The 20,659-nt window shown below is 41.7% G+C and overlaps 1 protein-coding gene across 3 annotated transcripts in view; it reads right to left on the reverse strand.

Annotated features, from left to right (window-relative positions):
* Nucleotides 1-3,067: 3,067 nt before the first annotated feature.
* ELF2 (E74 like ETS transcription factor 2) overlaps nucleotides 3,068-20,659 on the reverse strand; it is a 74,772-nt gene continuing 57,180 nt past the window's right edge. For 2 of the 3 annotated variants that reach the window (XM_019522100.1, XM_019522102.1), the window contains 5 exons: nucleotides 18,107-18,280; nucleotides 15,640-15,726; nucleotides 6,160-6,352; nucleotides 5,399-5,746; nucleotides 3,068-4,782 (listed from right to left, as the gene is read on the reverse strand). In XM_019522100.1, the coding sequence (XP_019377645.1) occupies nucleotides 4,155-4,782; nucleotides 5,399-5,746; nucleotides 6,160-6,352; nucleotides 15,640-15,726; nucleotides 18,107-18,280 (1,430 nt within the window). In that variant the 3' untranslated portion in view covers nucleotides 3,068-4,154. The remainder of the gene's footprint in view (nucleotides 4,783-5,398; nucleotides 5,747-6,159; nucleotides 6,353-15,639; nucleotides 15,727-18,106; nucleotides 18,281-20,659) is intronic. The other variant, XM_019522101.1, reaches the window with a different exon arrangement.

The following is a 20,659-nucleotide window of genomic DNA, read 5'->3' on the forward strand; positions in this document are numbered from 1 at the left end:
CCACCAGCAAATTTTTGTCATATAAAGTCATTATAATAAACCTGTACCACTGACAAGTTATCTGCATACCACTGGTGGTACTGGTATCACAGATTGGGAACTGCTGGTCTAGAAGATCCCATTAAGCATCTCAGTGATGCTTAGTTTGTTCTCAAACTGGATTTGTGTCCCCAGAGATAACACCCTTGTTAACAGCAGTATATGGAGAGAGATAACACACCTGATTACTTACCCATCAGCCCTACTGTCTTTCTGCAACTTACCTGTACAAAGTCAAGCTCTCTCGAAAAGAAGTTAAATGAATAGAGGATTCTTGCGGGGTAGGGTAGATCTGGACAAGGAGGGGTTTAGAGATAACTGCAAGGAGGGAGGGGCAGTAGAAACAAAAGAGAAACATTTTGAGCCAAGTATTTCAGAAGTCTTGGAGGGATAAGTTCTTGAGTATAGCCTCTCCACTGAGTTGAGATCTAGTGAGGAAATGATATGGTAGAGGGAAAATATATCATGGCAGCAGGCTTGCTGGGCTATAAAAGAGAAAAGAAATCTCGAAGAAAGCCCCAAGCTCATTTGATGTCTTCCTAACACAGGGTGGCAAAAATATCCGTGATTGATGCAAATTGGAGATAATTCACCTCCCAATGACTTCACAAGTATCTGCTTCAATTAGCTTTGGTAAATAAAATAACCAAATCATAATTCAGTTTTCTGATGTAGCTGCAAAATTAATCTGAAAACATATCAAAATAAATCACTGCTTTAAAACGTAACCTACATCTCCAAGTTGTGAATAATATGTATTAAGGTTATATCAAGAGTAAACTTTTTGTAGAAAACAATGATTAAATTGAGGCTTTCTGACCAGTGATTTAAATCAAATCAATTTAAATCCCGATTAAAATCTAATCCACCCTGCACTGAACTTAAGTCCCATTCACAGGAAATAATAGCAGGAATCAAGTATGCATTTTTTTAACCAAGAAAACTTGAAAGTTTTTGCTCAAAGTTGTCTGTGGCCAACCTAACTCTGGGCTTGGTCATGTTTCTAGTTCCAGGAGCTAAAATTCAGAAGCAAGTTTATGCTGCAACACTCAGCATAGCAGTGTTTAATGACCAGACATCCTGTCTGTCAGTGGAGTCCACCACATCAACTTGTGTGCCATGCACATGCATAAATATTCATTGAAGCGAGGACCAGAATCCAGGTCTCCCTCCTCCCAAATGAATGCCACAGTCCTTAGCAAATGGGCCCTCCCTTTTCTCTGGATATGAACATTCAAGTAGTGGGCCATGAGAAAATTTCAGCAAGAGGGACAGATAGCCTGTTCCATAGACAAGAGAAAGAAAGACTCGTCTTGTGAATCCTACCAGAGATTAGATGAGCTCAGTGGCAATGCGTATGCGGTACACGGGGGTGCATGTGCAGTCCCTGAGAGCGCCAGTGTACCCCACACTCCCTGTTTAGCCGGTGGGCAGGCGGAAACACCAGTGGCCCCCCTGCGAGCACCAGCCAGGGAGCGAGGCTGCCAGCAAAAGCGGCCATGCCGCTTCTGGAAGTGGCACAGCCGCTTTTTGGTGACTGAGATTTGACCATGGAGGGCCCCCCCCAGTTGATGACTCAAGAGTCACCCATGTATGAGCTAGTCAGAATAGTTTTCCCTTCTTTACATATCCTCTAGTTTCAGTTCTATGGCTCTTATTTGAGCATAAAACTATTATCCATGTTCCTACTAATACCAAGAAGAAAAAAAGAAAAAAAAAAGTCAAAATTCAGATGACCCACCAGTAGGGTTGAGGAAGAAGTACCATAATCAGAAGTTAGGCTTAACAACCTCAGACTGTAAAGTGCTTTTCTGTTAAATCTCTGCTCCCCAAAAATGCTCTCCACCCTGCTATGAGAGGACAGACTTTTAACCTCACTGTCTGATTTCTGGAATCAGGGACATGAACTATTAAAGTTGCTTCACTCGTTGGGTGTGCAGTAGTCCTCACATCAACTTTGAGTGCAAAATAAGGAGAATCTACACCGCTGCTTGCATTTGGTTAAAGCACCACAAGGTACTCAGATCTCCAGTCCCAAGTGCTGTGCAAAACCCTACACAAAATAGACTGTGATCGTTACAATCACAAAATGGTAAGCAGTCATAAGAAATACATTCCAGAAATGAGGGAAGAAAGATGGCAGAGATGGAGAAGATAAACAGAAACAACTGTTTTTACCCCCCCCCCTTTTTTTTTTTTTATAAAAAAGGGCAAAGGATAATTGAAGAGAAATGTTGCCAAATATGTTTTGCACCATGCCTAAATGACTTGTAGAACACCCTGCCACTGGGTACCACTGGAACCCAGAATATGGTTAGGCATTTATATGAATAATGTGACTAGCCAAAGACTTCTGCATCAGGTATAAATCCTTGTGCTTCAGGGCATATGCCACTCATTGTATGACAGGGACTACAAGAAATTTCCCCTTTGGACAGACTGTTCCATAATTAGTCCCAACAGGATTTTGCATCTTTTTTTTTTGGCTGTGTACAATAATAACAAGAATGTTACACAGGAAATGGTACAGAAAGGACTGGTGATTTGATCCAGTGTTTTGTTCCTAACTACTGAGTTACCTCATTTTCCCAAGCTGTTACAAAATCTGGCATCACATTATCCTCCTCTTAAAGTGCTCAGTGCAAAAGACAAAAAATACAAGGAATGCAGTACAGGAACTATGTTCTTGCTGTCTTAAGGGAGTTATTCCCCCAGTGAGTGAAAGGTAAAGTGCCTGGGGCAGGGAGGATGCAGAATGGGAAAGGAATACTTTTGCAACACCTGAATGTAACATAACAGGTAATGTTTACCTGTAATGACCAAGTCAAAGGAAGTTCACACTTGTTCTAGCACCAAAACCTGCATGATAATGCTACACGTGGGGAGCAGAGTTCTCCCACCAAGAGAAGGAAGGTCCAAAAACAGCTGAATCAAGTGTCACAGCTGCATAAGGGTCATGACTGGACCATATCAAGCAGCTAACTAAACAGCTGGACTAACTGAAGGGAAAACAAAACATTAGACCAAATCAATTAAATTTCTTTTCTATATTTCAGTAAAACCTACTTGAATACACTTTGAAACAAGAGTACAACAAAATAGAATATACTTCAAATGTTGAATATACAAACTATTATAGTTCATTCTGAACACTGGTACTTCCCTCTTAAGTTCAACTAAAAAAAAAAAAAAAATTTACAGGTTTTAGAACTACCTGACAAAAAATTCATGCTGGGTGTGACCTTTCAAGTGACAGAGTAGAGCTGAAATTGAAATGTATGCACAGATGTCAAGGCTAAGTGAGTGACACAGGCATGTTACAGCAAAAGGCCCAAAGCCTGCTGCTATTTTGTCCACAATTAAGAAATTTAGACAGACTTTAACTACCATACAAAATATGTTACATGTAATTCTATAACAATACTGTGCTAGGTACAAGATTTTTAAAAAATTTGTTTTAATAAAAAAGCTTTACACAAACAAGCCATTAGCTTATTTCAAGAGAGATAACTGAAAATCAGTCTAAGGCTTTCAATTTTAAATCTGCGTAAGCTGTATGATACAAAAATCCCTCTAGGTCTCTTTGTCTTCTTATAGAAGCTGTTTAATCCTCTCCTTTTATTCACATTCTAATATACCTAGTAGCAGAGTTTTTCACATAGCACCAGTTGAGTACTGTGCGTACACAGTAATAATTGCTGGTATGCATACAAAATGCATCAGATTTGCCATCTGTAACAATGAGACTCTCCTCTCCACCTGAAAATTAAACCAAGGCAAGCCTCTCACCAAATTCATTTTAGTGTTCCAGGTCTTAGTGTAACTTGATTACGTAGTGAACTGTTTGGTCCCTTTCAGTCCTTTTCGTTTTCTTTCTTCACTGATTCAGTTGGTTTCCCCAATTTTAAGAGGCAGTTTCTGTCAGTATATCAATGTGGTTCAATTCCCACTGGAACATGGGACAGTTCATTCATTTCCAGTAAGTCAATGTATTAGTTATCATTTTGAAATTCTCATTTTTTACTTTGTGATCGCATCCATTTCCTACCCCCAATTATGTCAGTATGCTCAATCAATAATAGTCTACAAAAGCCACATTGGTAGCTGCCCATCCTTCATTTCTCACACGTTACTATGCCTTCTGTTTTCACTGTTACAGGAAGGGCAATGGCTGAAGGCGTACTGACAACTACAACATGGGTCACAGTCTTGCTTCCATCTGCTGGCTTCTCTTCTTGCACAAGTTGCAGTGTTTTTACTTCACGTTCTTGTTTTAAAGCTGCTGCATCTGATTTAACTTCCGGCCCTTTTATGACTGCGCTAATAACTCTGGGAGGAGTCTGGCCAGATGCCTGCTGGGCAGGCACTGATAGTCTCATTACTGGTGTCCCATGAGCTATAGACACAGGGGTAAGTGCTCTCACTGCCAGTGGGGTTCCAACTATGTTAATACTTCCTGACCCAGTCAAACCTGTTTTTGTCTGCAGCTGGCACTGTGTCAGTTGTGTAGCAGGGATGGTAATGATTTTGGCAGGCTGCATTGTGATTTTCTCTCCATTTTCAGCAGATGCTGGCATCATGGTAGGGATTGTCTGGATTACTACTTTTGGAGTTGTTGCCGTTGTTGGACTTGTGTTGGTTATTAATGGTGACCCTGCATTTACTGACTGTACTGCTACAGTTGAAATTTTCTGTCCCAGAGATGTCATTACGACAGGCACTTGCATCGCCACACGAACAGTCCTGTTGAAAAATTAAAATCCAAAATGCAGATCACCAACAGATCTAAAAGAAGTGAAAACTAGAACTCTCAAACAGTCTTAAAAACTCTGCCCTTTTTGGATTCAAACTCTTGCCTGCTGGGTGCAAGTAAAACTCCATTCCCATCACTATCCTCATTTAAATAAATCATGAGATTCTTTGACAAGATGAGTCCAGTGACTAGCATACTAATAAATATTTTTGTGAGGTGTTTGCAACTGGCTCCCATTCCACAAGCTAGACTTGTAAGTCAACTTCCATCCTGACAAGACTCACAACAGACTTTCTAACTTTAAGGCAACTAATAAAAAACAAAACTTATTTTAAAAAAAAGTCTGGAGTGGGCGCCTAAGTCCATACGTAGTCTCAGAAACAAAGGGTCTTATTTTTCAAAAGTGATGAACACCGGTTTGCCCCCACAAGCCCTTTTTAAAATCTGGCTGTTTATTAGGAAGTCTAAACAACTGACCTTGGGAACCAAAGGTTATTTTTTTAAGGTTCTTAGTATTTTAGCAAGGTGTTGGGCACCAATTTATCCGACAGTACTATATAGCTTCTTACAGAACTCAGTCTCCTGACAGAATTGCATAACACCAACCTGGGAGCTGTTGTTGCTGGAACAGTGGTAGTGGTGGTGGAGGGACGAGATGATGTATCATGCCCTGGTGAGGCAATATTTACAACTCTGGCAACTGCTTTTTCTGTTCTTGTACAACTTAACTGGGAACAGTTTTTTCCTCCACGTGCAGATGCTGCTTTCAAGAGGTTTTCTGCAGACAATGACACTCGTTCCAAAGACTTCTCATCAGTAGGCATTGTCAAATCTTCACTGCAGGATTCGCTTTTGTCATCATCTATGACCACTATGTTTTTTGGCATCTCCTTAAACTGATATACAAGCCTTTGCCCTTCAACCTTTGCAAGAATTCCTCTTTGATAGTAATATCTGCAAGGAAAAGTACAATTATTAAACAAAAGAGTGATAATTTTAAGCAGGAACTTATCCTATGCTAACAATTAAAGTTAAAAAATGCTAATTTTTAATAAACTAATCAAATATACTGATTATGTGTACTTCAAGTACTAGTTCTTAAAAGTTTGGGAGTTTAAGATCATGTTTTAAAAGATTTAAAAATAAAACATAATAATTGAGATATTAAAAAAGTAACGTAAACTGCAGAGATTTTGGTTTATAGTAAACAGCCAGTGTTTGACAACTATAAAATCTGCTAAATATATAAAGGCTCAAATGAGATGTTTAATAGGAGGTATTGATTTCAAGGTCTCCAATTTCAAATTAATCAATTATGTGTATAAAGATTATGTTTGTAGTTAAAGGAATTCTTCCCCTTTGTTTACCTTAGAGCCCTTCCCATAGTCTCATAGTTCATATCAGGTTTGTTCTTGTGTTTTCCCCAGAGCTTGGAGACAGCTTTTGAGTCCACAAGTTTAAAGATGCCCTTCTCTCGCTGAGTCCACTTAATGTACCGAGGACAAGTATTTTTGTCCTGCAGAAGGTCTAGAAGGAACTCCCACAGGTATGTTGTGTTTCCTAGAAACATGAGAACACATATGAAAGTTAGACAGTTTACATGTAAATATTAAAACACCTCTCTACAAAGGTTTGAATGATTACACTATATACCATGTTCTGTATGACACTGACTTGTAACATAGTATGCATGTGCTTATTCACTCCGATAGGCTTAGGAAAGCTTTCGTAAATGTTTATATTCTGAAACTGAAAGGGGGTAGTATAGAACTGTACTGTGCTGTACAACATTGGAAACTTCTATGCCACAACTCCCTCTCAGTTCTTGAAAGAAGGTGAGAAACAGAATCTTATGTCATTGTCCCCTACTAGGGCTACTTAGTTGCAACATGAACAGTGCTCTGAAAAGAAGTCTGTTAAGCCTAGAGCCAATGGATATCAGTACTTAATGTAGAATCTGTGCTTTCTGCAATGGAATTTCAAGACAGGAGGAGGTAGGATAGGGATGTAACTTTAAATCAAAAAACTTCCCTTTGTAACTAAAGTACTTACACTTTTTTGAGAGATCTGCCTCCCACTCCGCCTGCCCAACATTATAAGCCCCCACACTGCTAGAAAGATGTTTTCCCAAATCTTTAACCTGTGTGCATCCTTTCCATCATGGGACTTCTGTGTTTAGGGACTTGACCCTTTTGTTGACTTCCTTGCTGTTCTGATCTCGTCCAGTTGTATGTCACACAGTACCCTCTGAATACTTCAGCCATTCCAACTACTTAGTATTATTATTTTATCATGGTAATACCCATTATGCTAGGCACTGTACATGTACACACACAGACTGTCTTTGTCCCAAGCAGCTTGCCTCTATAAGTGCACTCCCTCAAGTTTCAGACAAGTGTTATTATATCCAACAAAAAACCTCCAGCATTGCATAAAATCCAAACTGAGGGGCTATCTGGACTCTGATTATACCACATGCACGTATGAGAATGGGACAGGAACAGAGAAAAGCAGACCAGATTCTGATTACCACAGCTGAATTTTTCCAAAGAAAGATTATCAAAAAAGAGAAAAGATACTGCAAAGCAGGGGTTGGCAATGTTTTTGGGCTGAATGCCAAAAAAAACTCAGCAACCTGGACTTGGAAGATTTGGCATGCCAGGGGCAGACAGCGAGGGAACCATAAGAAGCCCAATCCCTGTTGTGGAAGTGTAGCCTCAGCCCCTTCCCATCATGCTCCACACATGCAGCCACTGCCAGCAATGAGCCAGGCCAGGACTCTGGACCCCAGTGCAGCTGCTTGCAGGCTTGAGGCTGTCTGCTGCAAGCAACCCAGGCTCTGGGCAGGCCCCTGCTGCCAGCCAGAGCCTGGGCAGCTTGGAGCAGGCAGCCAAGAGCCTGCAAGCAGCTGCACTGGGGTCTGGAGCCCCAATCTGGCTCATTACCTGCAAAAGCTGCACATGTGCCTGTACAGCATGGCAGGAAAGGGGTCGGGGCTGCACTGCCCCCAGCCCCTTCCCCGCTCCAAGGCACATGTACAGCTGCCGCCAGCCATAGAGCCAGGCCAGGGCTCCAGACCCTGGTGCAGCTGTTTGTAGCCTGCCTGCTGCAAGCAGCCTGGGCTCTGTAGCAGTGGTGGCTGCACACATGCCTCAGGACACATGGTGGAAAGGAGGCGGGGCAGTGCAACCCCAGCCCCTTCCCTGCCCTGGAGCCAAAGGTACGTGTGTAGCTGTCACCAGCCACAGAGCCAGGCCAGGGCTCTGGATCCTGGTGCACCAGTTGCAGCCTCCTGGCTGCCTGCTACATCTGGCCTGGGCTCTGGGTATCTGCTGCTTGCCATGGAGCCAAGCAGGGCTTGCAGCCTCCCCACCACCTGCTGTAAACAGCCCAGGCTTCATGGCTGGCTGTGGGTTGCCAACCAAAATGGCTTCACGTGCTATGCTCTGCCCCCTACTGTATAGTCCTGAGAAAGAACAAGTGACACAAGGCTGTCAAATACATAAAATAATTTTGAGTTTTACCCACTATCAGAGAGAAAATAAACATAGGTCTTTATGAGAGTGCAGATTCAAATTTCATGATGCGACCAAGTTTTCATTACTCAAGGAATAAATTCAGTGGCCCAAACAAATGTACAAAAACTGTACAATGCGCTGAAATAGCAACCTCCCACACAGCCACGTATTTCCCCCCAAAATTGGTGACTGCAGCATGAAGACTAAAATCTGCAAAATCTATGATGAAAATGGTGCAAAATACCTTATTTCTCCAAGAGGTAGGTTTCAAAGCAACCGTACAAGATCCTGGAGTCAGCTGTCCCAAAAATACTTATAGATCCCCAAATACCTCTTTGGGAAAGGTACTATAACACTCACTAAATGACTGAACTGAAGGCCAGAGATCAAATTACCTGACCTAAGAAATAAAGGTCCCAATGTATAGCCCAATGAAATTTATAAAAGTCTTCTAATTGATTCTGTGAAATCTTACTGAGACCCACAGGTAAGATACAGTGACAAATACAATTTAGGAATTATAATACCCTGGCCACTGTTTTAACCAAGAGCCAATGCTTCCTAAATATTCCCAACTCTACTAGGAAAAATAAAGATCAATAAATCATTGGTTGTGGCTTACAATGATTTTAATTTTATTTTGCCTTGCTAAATGAAACGTTAATGAAGTTTCAGTCTCATGCAACGCTTTTTTTCCCTAAAGATATTATGCCTTAGTCTTCTAACTGCATACTATAAGAAACATTCCTATTGGAAAAGCCTGGAAAATTTTAATATGCAAATGAATTCTCTGGAATTTGGGAATTATTGTCTTATGGCCCACAGGGTACAATTTTTTGCTCACGGTGAGCTTGCCAAACTATTAGGGCTAAATTTTGTCTCCAATAAATTTTAAATCATGAAATTAAACTCCAGTGTTAAAAGAGGGAGCAAGGATTTCTACATACAGAAAAAAATCTATGTAAAGGGTAGCTGAGGTTCAACAAGGACAAGTGCAAGTCCTGCACTTAGGACAGAACAATCCCATGCACTAGTACAGGCTGGGGGCTGACTAGCTGGGCAGCAGCACTGCAGAAAAGGACCTGGGAGTTACAGTGGGCAAGGAACTGAATATGAGCCAGCAGTGTGCCCTTACTGCCAAGAAGGCTAACGGCACCCTGGGCTACATTTACAGGGAGTTGCCAGTAGGTCAAGGGAAGTGGTTATTCCCCTCTATTTAGCACTGGTGAGGCCACATCCAGAGTACTGTATTCAGTGCACCCCACTACAGAAAGGATGTGGACAAATTGGAGAGAGTCTGGCAGAGGGCTGAAGGAGGGTTCTTTGGCTGGGATGATCTAGTTGGGGCCAGTCCTGCTCTGAGCAGAGTGTTGGACTAGATGATCTCCTGAGGTCCCTTCAAACCCTAACTGTCTATGAATCTATCTACAAAGTCAGATTTAAAGAAATTTCTCAGACTTTTGCAACCGTTATACTGGCAATTCAGTAGATGGCACCCTTCCCTCACAGCCTATTCAACACAAGTGTTAACTGACACAAGTTTGGCATAAACATAATACTCAACAGTAATGAGTAGGTCATCCCAAAGTCATGCCAAATAAAACTAGATTATACCACCATTATACTATTGTTTATTCTACAGTTGATATGTAAAAAACATATTTCAGAAATGTTTAATATTATCTTTAAAATATTTTACTGGGAAATTTTTAATCCCTTCCCCTCTAAAGCCAGGCTTTCCTAAGTCCCAAATACATGTGCCTTTTTTATGTTTTAAAACGACTAAAAATATCTAGATGACGTTTTCTGTGCTTAAAGTCAGTACAGATCTGAAGTCCAATATAGTAGGTCCTTTCAGAGGTAAAAGTGCAAGCTCTCTCCAAAAAGCCACAAGCACCTTCTAATGGCAAATTTTCTCAGCTCTGATCTCAAAAAGCAAGGACCTGTCTGACATATCTAATGCTAACCCAGAACTTTTTATTGATGATTCTAGCTCAAGACAGGGTTGACGAGGGAAGGCTGGGAAGGAGCAGGAGAAGTTGTGTAATGAAGACAGGAAACCCGTTTTTAGTGGTGTGCTGTCTGTTTTCTAAAATTATTGCCTGGATAAGTTGTTTGGAGGTCTGGAACATTAGGAGTAGCCTTGAGGTGGAAAAATTAAAGGCCAGAATGTACATGTAGTGTTATAAGATATCACACATGTCTACAATCTCTGTCATGTGGATACCACTAGGGATGTAGGAGCAACTTTGTGCTGTCCAGCCCTGAAAACCTTATGCCAACTGTTCTCACTGCTAAGGATCATTCAAGATAGTTAAAGAACATAAGCACTGAGAAGCCAAGTTTCATTTTGTGCCACAATCTGGCAAATACTGACACTACAGTATTTCTACCCTACCAGGATTTTGTTGTATAAGGGCTCCTCAAGAGGCCAATTAAACTCAGCCTACTTCTGCTTTGCACCACTAACTACCATGGTTCCAACAGGAAATCAGTCAGCACGTGCACACATAGATATGCTGCAACAGGGAGCCAGAGGGCAACAGGCTGAGTTAGCTCCAGGAGGGCTGGCAGCTAGGAAGCAGGCAGTGAGCTAGCTGCCAGCAAACAGGCAAACCTGTAGCCACGTGTAGAGGCCACCCCTGAGGGAATAACTTTCCCTGGAAATAGTTGCAGGGCAGTAAGCTGCACCAGGGCACAAATCTGGGCAGCTCAGAAGCACACAGCTACAAGCAGCTGAGCTAAGCTGCAGCAAGGAAAGGCAGACTGGCCATTAGACCCAAAAAGGAAACCTTCATGGATGGCTGGAGAGGAACCTGACAGGAAGAGGTGGGGTTTTGGAGGCACATAAGACCTGAGATGCCTGAGACCAAGCAGGGAGTCTGGCCCTGCAGGCAGCAGGGAAAGGAGCTCTTGAGTAGGATGGCTGCAGGATAGCGACTGACTGATACCTGAGCAGCCCTGGAAAATGCAAGTAAGTAGCTTACAGCTTGCAGGGAAGTATGACCCAGTAAGAGGAGAGTTTTGTTATACAGCCAGTGGGCTTGTGTTTATGCTCACATTACACTGATGGACCAGGTGTGGCTATAAGGGCAAAAGAGGAGGCCACAGTGAGAGACCTGAGGAGTGCACCATGGTTTAAGCCACAAGGTGCCCCGGGGAACATGGTGTTTTAAGCCTAACCAGGGACTGAGGCTCACAAACAAGCAGGCAAAGACTGAGAGGGCCAAAGCCTGAACTAGAAAGGAATTAGAAATGGCCTGAAGCTAGGAGGGTTAAAGAGGCTCCAGCCCGAGGAGGATGAAACCAGAGCCAGGAGCCCAGAGTCCAAGAGGTGTAAGATAGGGGCTGGAGCCCAGAAGACAGATCCAGTACAGTCGGCCAAGGCTAGGGGCCCAGCTAGAGAAAAGGGATAGAACTGGGAAGGCCGAGGCCCCAACAAAGGTTTGGAAGCCTAAGGAGGCCTAACACTGTAATGGGGGCAAAGTGCCCAACCGGAGCGATAAACAGTAAAATCCACAAAGCATGGGCATGGTTGTAGGGGCTGAAGGAGGCCACGAATATTCCTTAAGGCAACAGGTGCCCTCATGGATGGGCCAGGAGGGCCCACTTAGCACAAGAGGGTCAGGACTGGAACCAGCAGGGTCTGGGAAGGACTTTCTGACCATAGGACGGATAAGGGCTCACTCTGGGACCCTAGGGCAACTTCCTTTTTTTTTTTCCCCAAATCAATTAAGCATATCAAGGCTTGGCAGGAAAAAGAAATGGGAGGGTATCCAGGGAACCACAGTGGGGCAGGAACTGTGTGGCCACCAGGAGGTGTGGTCACAGCTGCCCCTGGGGACTCCCTCCTGTCACATATGCATATTAGGCATTTTGGCTGTGGCTGCCCAACGCAGGACTGCCCAACATTATAGTGCTTGCACAATATCACCTGAGGGCCATCTCCCAGTTACTTAGCATCTTGCAGTTAGCTTGATCTGTATAGGAAGTATTAACTCCAAAAGCAGAACAAGTAAACCTGCAATATAAAAATCATCCTTCAACAAAAGACATCCCAGAAAATAAAACTGAACGTATAACTAGAGGTAAAGAAGTCTCCTCAAATACAGAATCCTAAAACTCTATGACACAATGGTTAGGCATCTGAGAATGTCATCAGGTGACCTCCTTAAAACAACAGGATAACAAGCAGTTCCTCTTCTTTTCTGATTTTACTAATACCAGATTCTTAGTTCTTGGATACTAAGTATTTTGAAAGACGTCCAGTTAACTAATACTGAACAAGGAACGGCATTTTTAATATAAAGAGAGGGGTAACCTCGTGTTATCTTGTGGTAACTAAGAGAGATAAGCGGAGCCTCAAAATTATGCTTTCAAAAATCAATACTTCATGATCAACTAGGGAAAGTGTTCACCCAAAAAGGCAGAAACTGTGGTAGGAGAGTAGGTATCGTTCTTCAAAAAGGGGTTCTGTAACACACCCCAAGCAAGGTATTTCCCAAAAGTATTCTTCAGAGAATGGAATATCACCTTAATGAAACCAGCAGACAGAAACATAAAACTGTGACAGGTTAAAAAAAAAAAAAAATTAGAAACACTACTAAGATGCTGAAAAAAATATAACCAAAAGAGAAATCAAATGATATTTTAAAAATACCAAGAGCAGAAAGTCCGAGAGAATCAGTGAGGTCTATTACAGTACCAAGTAAATGAAGAGATCATCCAAGAAGAATTAAGGACACTGCATAGAAGATAACGGTTTTTGTAGTGATTCTCACCAGTCTAACCAAGTTGTACTTTTTCCTACCCACAAGTTCCAGGTCTATGGAGCTCTAACACAAACTTGATAAAGAATCACATGAACAGAAGATGGTCCTAGATCAGACAGGAGCAAGGTTCTGAGAACTCTTGTAGGGCCACTTGCAGAACAACTGAATTATGCACTGCTAACTACCCCAGAAAACATTTGTGTTTCAGCCAGTGTATTACTATTAAGATTTCTGAAACTGACTCTCCTGGGTTTGGCAGGAGTCTAAAAAAATTTTTGTTCAGTAAGTGTGATCAGCACTACAAAGGTACAAAACATCTATGACATGCTGATTCAGAGCAACTTGTGAATATTTGCTTCCAGTCAGCTGCCTGCTAAGTAGAAAGTGGAGGCTAGAGGACCAAGAAAGGATGTGCTATGCATGACTGGAACGATGATCTAGAACTGAAAATGCTGAGGTAGTGAGAAGCTCCTGGGAGATGCTGCACTTAAGATGTGGTTAACCAGTTAATCCCATCTTACATAGTCACCAAGCTACACATTCAGCCAATTAATCGATTGAAAAAACAAACAGGAAATAAGCCATAAAATGCGTAATTTTGTGGCTGGTTTCCATCACATCTTAAATTGAATGTTTGGTAGGGTCCCTGCCATGCAGCTTGACGTCAGTTACGTGGTAAGGCTCTGAGACTGTACCCACTGTGGCCCTGGGAGTGGGACCCACAATCAACTAATTGTCAGTCTGAGCACCAGGACACCACCAGAGTCTCCAACAGGGTCTGGTGCAGTCTCAGGGCTGAGAACGCAATCACCTGAGTGTTCATTTCAAGGTTGGGACCCCATCTGCTGCAGTGCAGTCCCAGGATTGAACCCCACAATCCATCACTGTGGGTCCCAGCCCCAGAATCACACTGGAGTCTCCAACTGGTGCCACAGCAGTCACTGGGCTGGAACTCGCAATCAGCTAACTGTCAATCCCAGTTCCCAAAGTACATCAGCTCACCAGGCACTGATCCTTCTATTTACCAGTGTAGGGGGAGCCTGAGATCACGACGCCAGTGTCTCCCTGCACTGGCAAGTTGTAAAGGTGCAACTGGGATCTGATCTCCAGTACCCAAGTCTTACATCCTGCCATGCATGTGTAGCATCAGGGAACAAATCCCATTATATCAGTAAGAGAACATGTGCCAGGGGCAAGGAATTGTCAGCGCACAGCCTGGATACAGATGTGTGTCTATGCAAGCGTGCACTAACACACATACGCCCCCCTGCCTTACCCTCCCTCCCCCCCCACAAATCTGTGTTGGTGATCCTGTATGAACTACTATTGCTTCTTGAGGCCCAAACAGTTTGTGCTATGGGGGAATTCTTCTACGATCCTGTAATGCAGACAATACCTAAAACTGATATACCATACTTACCCAAATCCAAGATGACTCTGAATTTAAGATGAGTCCTCCAAAAATTTTCCACATATAGAATCTAATTATTGTCTTAAATTCACTCAGTGGGTAAAGCAGTAATGGGGCAGGCAGGAGGGAGGCAGTACAGGGGGCAAGCAGCCTGCCCCCTGCCTCCCACCATCACTCACCTACTCTGCTGTCTGCCCAGATGCCTGCTCCCTTGCTATTGCCCTAGCCCCCATTGATAGCACCCTTGGCACCTGCCCACTACTTACCCTCCAGCCCCACTACAACCCAGGGCTCGGCACATGTGCTCGCCCTTGCCCCAGCAGCAGTAATTTGCCCCAGCAGTAACTTGTCCCAGCCCCTGCCCAGTAGCAGCAGCTCCAACATAGGCTCCAGCTAGAGCTTCTTCCACCTCAGCAGCAGGTCAGGGTCAAAACAGAGCTGCAGCAGCCATTTGCCCCCCTCCCAAAGCCTTGCACTCAGATCCAAAACAAGGGGATTACCTCCCCCGCAATGTTAAATGGGGGGGGGTCCTAGTCTTGGATTCAAGTAAATATGGTAATATAGTCAAGCCAACTATTGAACCTACTACTTAACCAACACAAGTTCCTTGATTATATGTGAACCACTAAGGAGGCTAAATTCCACTAAGGACATGTGCTATTCTGCACACACTAATGATATCTTTAAGATTCCCCAAATACATATTTATACAGCATACATGAACATACCCAAAATACTTCCACTGGCCAGCAATGGACTTTCTAGTGGCAACTCAATGAAGTCAGTATCTAGCAACAAGCCAGCAGACTTTGCAATGTGCAGCATAAAAACTCAACGCACACAAGTGGAGCTTAAATGAAAATGCAACAGTTTTACTAACTGAAGCACTTACCATAAACATCTGTATGATAGTGTCGCCAGAATCTCTTATTTTGCTAGATCTTGTCTAAACAAGTAAGGACTCAGGGTAAAATTCTCACCTACTAAAGGCAATGGAAGTTTGTTCACTGATTCAGTACAACCATTTCACCCATGGCATTTCACAATATGTACTTTGCGTTAGTATACAAAAGATCTATTGGAACTTAAAATGTCCTAAAAGTATACAAGTGCTTTTACTTTTAAGACTTAATACATGGAAATTACCTTTGCCTTCTCTGGGTTTCTTCTTTATACCCAACTCTGGAGACCCATTGGAAATGGCTGACTGTTGGGTCTTTGGTTTTCGGCCAGCTGCATATAACAATAAAGAAAATAAGATGTACATATATAAAAATATGCACGTTTATACCTGAGTTTATATCTATGCCTGCAAGAAACTACTCAACCGTCTCATGTTACTCCCTTATAATAACTGTGTGGGCTACATGATTATGCAGTAGCCTAATTTAAACATGTATTATTACTAAGATCTCTCTTTTGAAACTCACAATTTGTTAAACTCTGCATTTCATAGATCAATGTTAGTTGCTGTAGGCAAATTCAACGAAGTTAAAGCAAGCACTAAACATATAAAAGTTAAACCTGTATACATTTGCATTCCTTTGTTTACAGATAGGAAATTTTTACATAAAATTATTAAAATAAAATTATTGTATAATTTTATTGTAGAATAAAACTAAGGTTGCTCAGAGACCCAAACTCTGGATTAATGTACCCTAATATGTTGGGATGTTTGTGAAGTCGACCAAAATTAGTATATTTGTTTTATATTGCTTTATCCTTATGTTTTATTTTCTTCAATATTATAGCTATGTATTCCATCTTAAACCATTTTTTGGTCTGGAAATTTTTAGAAATGTCTGTCCATGTGTGAATGATGCTGATGTACATCAATGAAAATTGCTATGCTACTCATTACAACAGGAAATAGAATCTGTTGCTATCCTCTGAAAGCAACACCTATTAGCAGAACTCCTGTGTTTAGACAGTTTCAAAGTTTTAATAATTACATATTTGCTACATTTATTTTCCATGCATTACTACCTTGCTAAATAGCATTTATTTCATTAAAGTGTGTCAAGACGACAAGATGCACCTTCCTATTTTAATAATGTATTGTTACATTTTTATGTAAAATAATTATTTATACATTCATAATTCAACAGTTATAAAAACCGCAGTATGTCAAATATTATAGTTGAGGCTAATTATGGATAACTACTGTCCAAGAGATTCACATTTAACCACTGCAGATTCTACTGTAGTCTTCTCCAAGACTGTTTTGTGTCCCTTGCTAAGATGTGGTAAAAGACATTCTAGGGATTTGGCAGATATCACAAATATACCTTCCACAGCAGAAACAAAGCATAGTATCCTTAGAGTACATTTGAGCCCCTATCCTAAAAAATGAAGCTACTGATACCATGGTTCATACACCTGCTTCAAAAGAAGAAACAGCAAATTCAAAAATAAAGAGGGGACTAGTAAAATAAAACTGAAAGAGTAAAGTAGAAGGAAGTCCCATTCTCTACAAGAATACAGTTGACATGACAGTTATTCAAATCGTTGACAACTCACCATTCAAGTTATTGGCATCAAAAACTTGGGCAGTGCAGAGGATAACAGTGCCAAGTTACCTTTATTAACATAACTCAAATTTGATAAATATTAATGTTTACAATTGTACTACAATTTTGGAGCGTTGTGGATTTCTTTTTCACTAGATATTGAAAGTGACAAAACAGCTGGCCAGAATGCCGCTGGTGTAACTTCTAAGGAACTCATTGCAGTTTCTGGCTTTCACTGAGTAATTATTTCCGCCTCAAGGTTTGGGCAACAAGAACAATCATGTATATTTAGTGAATAAACCATAGTTGTTGATGGCAAAACTGGAAGTTCAGTCACAGAATCTTAAGATTCTGATGTAAGCTGTGAACCTCAGCCCAAGGAGACAGAAGAGAATGTTCTTTCAACCTACAAACGCAGTGTCCAAAGTCCCACCACAAACACCCTCCTGTGAAACACCTGGTGATAAAGTGCACACTACAGTTCTTACCCCCAGGCAGTAATTCCAGATGTTCTCAAAAGTTGACATTTCCTCTCATGGTGGCCTAGAATTGTAACTTTTGAATTATTTGCAATTTAAAATAAGGTGTCCATACCTAAAATAGTACCTTAAAACTGTTTGGTTTTTTTTACATAATTATAAATGCCTATACCAAAATTCACAAGTTTCAGTTAAAAAAGAAAAATGTATCAAGAAAACCAGAATTCCATTTACCAGAATGCAACCCTATCCTTTTTTCAAAATTCCTTGAAATTCAAGTTAGAGATGATGCATATTTCAGAGAATGCATTTTTATACATATAAATTTTGTCTGGAATCCTTTTTTTCCCCCAATCTTGCTGCTCCTCACATTTAATTCAACCCTCTTCTTTATCAGCGAACAATATTCTTTTGCTTATGCTTTCCTCCCTTATTATGTTGCCTCTTCATTCCTTACATGCCTGCATTTCAGAGTTCATTTTGTGGGCACTAGCTTATAAATAGAGAATTAGACATATGCTAAATTATCACCATCTAAACCAGATCCCTTTGCTTACAGTATTATGCACCAGTGATGAAGTTATATTAACACCTACAGCTTTAAAATCAAAAAGCCATATTTACCTTTTTTCTTTTTCATTGGCTCATGGATATCAGGGGATGTTGGCACAGGAGAGGTGTCCATGGGTTCAGAGTCCTCAGTTGATACTTCCACCACAGTCTCTGTGATCACATCTGGCCTCATAGCAGCATGAATAAACTCTGGGGTTGACATACAAGGAGGGACAAAAACTTCCACTAAAGAAAAGAAATACACTTGGTAAAGTCTCTAACCAATTACCTGACTGTATCTGACATGGATTTATATTAAGAAAATAATCCCAAAGTGTTTAAAATGACCCAGGGAACAAATTTTGCAACCTTATACAAGCTGACATTTGAGAGTTCAATCCAGCCCCAAAACTTGAGCATTTATATTTATCATATCCCTGCATAAGGAAATAACCGCACTTTAAGTCTATCAGATGCAGGTACTTGTGAAATTACCCGTTCCTCTTTCGAAATAGGGAAAAGGCACTAAATTTTTCTTATGTTATGGTTTAGAGTGCCAGCGCTTCCATCTTACAGACCTGCGAAAACAGGAGTTTCATTTCATCACAATTTAAAAGTCTGACCTAAAATGCTACGTACCATTTAATCTAACCCAAATGTTATACATGCATGGGGGAGAGCCCTCCTACCCCTACTTCAAAATAATAAAATATGAAGCTGTTTAAAATGCAAAGTATTAAAAACAGCAGTTTATCCAACAAATTATTTTTAACAATGGATTTAAGAATGGCTTAAATGGCTTAAAAAATCCTCATCTGGCACCTTTCAAAAGTGCCTGCTTTCCCCATGCTGGCTTCTACATTCACTAGTTATCAACATTTACAACATGGCTCATTCCCAGTTGTCTCTACTAGAGCCAGAGCTGTCAGCACAGATGCTGCCAACACTATTTCATAATAAGCTCCTATTTTCAGCTGCTTACAATTTTTGCCAAATTTCTACTTTTCAGTCTGAATTTTGTTAGAAACAAGTCTAAGGAAAGGCATGATATATTACCCATGTAAAAAAAAATCTAAATACTTCTCTTGGAGACAAAGTTTCCATATCTTGAAGTATGGGTAGGGCATTAGCCTTTCAAGTATTTGCCATCCTTACAAAAATCTGGCAAGATCTGGCTAAATCAAGAGCCTCTGAATTACTTCAGTTTGCTAATCATACATAGAAACTTGCTAGAATTTCACAGTCACATTCCCTGAAGATTTTGCTTCTACTTGGCATGCTCTAGCCTAGTGCTGAGGAGGGCTTCTGCCTTTTCATTTCCAGACACCTGCAGGCAGGATGAAACACAGGAACTGAGACCAAGAAGTTTGTTGCCACGATTCTATCACCTCACCCAGTGCTTGACAGAGCAGGAAAAATAATGGTTCTCTGAATGCAAGAGGTAAGAGTCAGGGCTGAGGGTGAAAGAGCAGACTGGGACAAGATTTCTGGGACAGGGAACCAGGAATTGGGATTGAAACACCTTGACTGCAAGTGGGGAAAGGGAAACAACGACACTAAAATGAGGAGACAGAATGCTGGAGAACAGGGAGTGGCTGGAACTAAAGCACTAGGACTGGGTGAGGAGCCCAGGAAAGGTGATAGAAGCCAAAAGGGATGGGGGAAACCAAGGAGAAAGAGTGGAGGCTGAGGGAGAAAGGGATCAAGAGGAGACATCAAGCAAGGATCCAGGAATAAGAGGGAAATGAGCTGAGCAGGTAAAACAGAGTGGAGATAAACTGGTTAAATGGTGGTTATATGGAGGGTAGCAACGGACTTTGTGGCCACAGGGGCAGGAGAAGAACAAGGAGTAAGGAACCCAAACTGAATGATTTCTCAAAGGAAATTAAGGTTAGATATTTGGAAGAACTTTATTACTATAAGGTTGGTTAAACACTGGAATGCACTACCTAAAGAGCTTGTGGAATCTCCATCCTTGAAGATGTTTTAAGAGCAGGCTACACAAATCTACAATGGTTTAGACAGTGACAATCCTGCCTTGATCAGGGGGCTGGACTAGGACACCTGCTGGGGTCTCCTTCTAGCCCTGCTTTCCTACGATTCTAAGCCAAGGATGGAGGGAAGGAAAGGGAAGGGAACTATAAACAGCTACAAAAGAGTGGTACTACAGATGGGAGAAAAGAAGAGTGGGAAAACCTAGGAAGTAGGGATGGCTGGATAAGGAGAACAAAACTGGAACAAGCAGCACAGGGGCAGGCTTCAGGGCAGGCTGGAGGGAAGTGGGCCAAGCTCATTTACCTCTAAAACTTGGAACCGAACCTAAGATTCCTGCACCTTACTAGTGCTCTGATGTCAACAAACACTTGAGAAACCCCACTGGCAACATTTCACATCCCCCTCTAGTACTGGTAATAAAAGGGTAATATCCGATTACAGGTTCTAAGACACTCCAATAATTTGAACAGAAGTCATTCAGTGGGGCCCAACCTCTTTTGGCACATGTGCCACAAAGCAGTCCTGCACTGTCTGCAAATGTCACTCTGGTCCCCTTCTTCTGTTGGGTCTGTTGCTCTGCTTTTTACTTCCTGCCTTATCCACAACTGTGTTGCCCACCCCCCATCCAAT

Source organism: Gavialis gangeticus, unplaced genomic scaffold, assembly GCF_001723915.1.
Source record: "Gavialis gangeticus isolate Ggan-Ray unplaced genomic scaffold, GavGan_comp1, whole genome shotgun sequence".
NCBI lineage: Eukaryota > Metazoa > Chordata > Crocodylia > Gavialidae > Gavialis > Gavialis gangeticus.